Source organism: Pinus tabuliformis, chromosome 8 (assembly GCF_031772625.1).
Source record: "Pinus tabuliformis cultivar Carrire ecotype Pingquan chromosome 8, CPIR1, whole genome shotgun sequence".
NCBI lineage: Eukaryota > Viridiplantae > Streptophyta > Pinopsida > Pinales > Pinaceae > Pinus > Pinus tabuliformis.
Genome location: NC_142294.1, coordinates 802622446 through 802625596, shown reverse-complemented (window position 1 = coordinate 802625596; position 3151 = coordinate 802622446). Strand labels below are relative to the sequence as shown.

General features: G+C 41.9%; 1 protein-coding gene across 1 annotated transcript; it reads left to right on the top strand.

Moving 5' to 3' along the window:
• The first annotated feature begins 974 nt into the window (after positions 1-974).
• On the top strand, positions 975-2354 carry LOC149238019 (endochitinase 4-like). Its single transcript, XM_089372895.1, has 3 exons — positions 975-1517; positions 1636-1753; positions 1844-2354. The coding sequence occupies exons 1-3, from the start codon at positions 1100-1102 to the stop codon at positions 2130-2132; spliced, it is 825 nt and encodes a 274-aa protein (XP_089229021.1). The 5' UTR covers positions 975-1099; the 3' UTR covers positions 2133-2354.
• The last annotated feature ends 797 nt before the right edge of the window (positions 2355-3151 follow it).

The window sequence follows — 3151 nt, the reverse complement described above, 5'->3', positions numbered from 1 at the left end:
TCTAAAAGCATATGAGGAAGATTTAACTAATTTATGATTTGAATGATGCTAGAATAAATCAACTCCTAAATGGGATCCCAATTTTAAGGTCCAACAAATTTATGATTTGAATGATGCCTCCCTGCTAGAATAAATCAACTCCCAAATGGATCCCAATTTTAAGGTCCAATCTCCTTCCATCATCAAAGATGTTTCCATGGTACATGTATACTCTGTGTTCACATGTCCTTCTATACACTATCTTGTAGTCTCTGTTCACATGTCCTTCGATACACTATCATTGAATTGGGATCTCGTTTTCAAGAAAATGATATTGTCTCGTCATCGTCACAACCACAAATTACTGATATGGAAGGTGCCAAGGAAGGAGACGTGATGGAAAGTAAGACTCACCGCATTCAACGCTGCGCGTACCGCCGCCTGACGACGCCAAGGCGGACTCGATGCGTTCAACGCTTCTCAGCGGGCATCTTATCTCAATTGCAGGTTTTTATTCAATAGGTACGGAATGCAATTGATTTATCAAACAGGGTTGGAATTTCAAAACAAACCCATCGGTTAAATTTGATGTTTTCACACCTACTTCACGGGTTTTCACTGTTTCAACAAAAAAATCTCAGATAATTTTAACTGTATTTGACAACCAAAACACCCGGCAATTTCACTGTGAAATTCGATGGCTGTATCCAATGGAGCACACTTGATTTTACCATGCTTATTGAATGCTCAAATCTACTATTCTCAAGTCTCCGGAGGAGGATCATTATCTCTTGATTACAGATTCGATTCATCGAATGGATAAGGAGTAAAAACCCAACGCCACGGCAGACTCGCGGGCGTTCAACGCTCCCGAACGAAGCGCGTCCCGCCGTCCATGAAGTCCTTGCAAGTCTAGATGGCTGGTATCATTGCAATTGCTTCATAAAATGAAACTCTATATGAGCTGCCAATATTGACCCAACCTTAACAAGTACTAGGGGAAGAGGAGATTGCGTTCGGATTTCTCTATAAAGAGAGAAGAGTTGGATTGAGTAGTTCCATAAACATATCAAACATTGAGATTGAGCGCGGGATTCTTTAATAGAGAAAATTATTAGCTATGGGGGTTAGATGTGGTACTTCGGTAATGGCTCTGGTGCTAGTGCTGCTCCTGGTGGGCGTCAGTGTTAATGCTCAAAACTGTGGCTGTGCCAGCGGTCTTTGTTGCAGCAAGTATGGATACTGCGGGACGACCTCCGATTACTGCGGCGATGGCTGCCAGAGCGGCCCCTGTACAAGCTCAGGTGGAGGATCTCCTAGTACTGGAGGTGGAAACGTGGGCACCATAATTTCTCAGAGTGTCTTCGATGGCCTTGCGAGCGGAGCTGCCAGCTCCTGCGAGGGCAAAGGATTCTACACTTACGACGCTTTCATCGCAGCTGCCAATGCATATTCTGAATTTGGCACCACCGGTGCCAGCGACGACCAGAAGAGAGAGCTCGCTGCCTTCTTCGCTAATGTGATGCACGAAACTGGAGGTATATAATCTATCTACTCAACAACCATAATAATCTCTACAATTTGATTTCAAATAATTCATGGATGATGAATGTTAATAGATGAATTAATTAATTAATTCTTCCGTCGTCATGTTAGGGCTGTGCTCCATCAACGAGATAGATCCTAAAAGCATCTACTGTGATGCGACTTCCACCTCGTGGCCGTGTGCGAGCGGGAAGACCTACCATGGGCGCGGCCCTCTCCAGTTAAGCTGGTACGTAACTCACTAATACCATCCCCTCGTGTCATCTGTAATGGTAACTGAGGGCTAACAAACCCACTTTTGGATTTTTAATGAATGCAGGAATTACAATTACGGACCAGCTGGGCAGAACATAGGCTTCGACGGGTTGAACAACCCAGACGTGGTGGGGCAGGACGCCACCATTTCCTTCAAGACAGCCGTGTGGTTTTGGATGCAGAACTGTCATTCTGCCATAACCTCCGGGCAGGGCTTCGCTGCCACAATTAAAGCCATCAACAGCATGGAATGCAACGGTGGAAACACTCCTGCAGTGAGCAGCAGAGTTAATTACTACAATACAATATGTAGCCAGTTGGGCGTGGATCCCGGAGCCAATGTCTCCTGCTAAATCTTTTTTCTCTTCATGGCTGCCAAATATATCAATAAACTGCCAAAGATGTCCATGGCTATCCACTAAATAAAAGTTGCACTGCACCTCTCGTGCCGTGTGCATATAGATTCTTTCACACATTTAGTTGAAGTGAACGGTTACAAAAGTATCATTGGTTTTCTCAAATTTGCATCTTGTATGATGATTTTCATTGAGAATTTCCAAAAATTTGGACGACAATCCGTGTTTCTCCGTTCTCTAACACATCATCAAAATTTGCCGTATTGTTCCGATCACTAACGTTTGCTTTCCGGGTAGGTCAATCTGCTAATCGTAACTTTGCCAACCAGACAACATTTTCCTCAACTACACTTCAAAACCATCGAATTTTACAAATTTAATGGATGAGAATGCAATCCTGCAAGCGTAATTCATCATAATCCTATGTTGTATCTAGATGCAGTAGAAGTAGCTGGGGAAGTCCTAATTTTGCATAATAAGGAGTTGTGCAAGTTTAAGCATAGGCCTAATTTGTAATAATGAAAAAGAAAGCACCAAGCATAAGAAATAGCAAACCGCAATCATGGATGGTAGGGTGGACGGAACTGTTAAAAATGGGTTTATATGGAAATATTATTTTTGGTAGCAACCAACAAAATATTTAAGTATTGAAGTTGTTAAATATAGAAGTTGTTAAATAACTGAATAACAAATATTGAATTTGAATTTGATTATGAAGTTGAATTAATGTTTCTTGAGGATTGCTTTGTAAAGCAGAAGTATAATCATAGTTACCAAGTTCGCCGGGTATTGGGCAAAAGGATTCTGAAATTCGCCAGCTTCCATTGTCTTGATACTTGTCTTAATACGATGGGGAAAAGGATTCCGAAATTCGCCAGCTTCCATTGTCTTGATACTTGTTTTAATATGATGGGGAATTTTGGGTTTATGGAAAAAAATCTCTTGACGATGAGCAGACTAGTTGGTTCGAAACGCGTAGACAAATGTCTCTATGTGATTTACACCGAAATTCTACT

What these genes read in the sequence shown, in the direction of transcription:
- LOC149238019 (XM_089372895.1), top strand. Translation starts at nt 1,100, where the DNA reads ATGGGGGTTAGATGTGGTACTTCGGTAATGGCTCTGGTGCTAGTGCTG. An exon ending in TGTGATGCACGAAACTGGAG is followed by an intron (nt 1,518 to 1,635) that starts GTATATAATCTA and finishes TCGTCATGTTAG; the next exon opens with GGCTGTGCTCCATCAACGAG. An exon ending in GGCCCTCTCCAGTTAAGCTG is followed by an intron (nt 1,754 to 1,843) that starts GTACGTAACTCA and finishes TAATGAATGCAG; the next exon opens with GAATTACAATTACGGACCAG.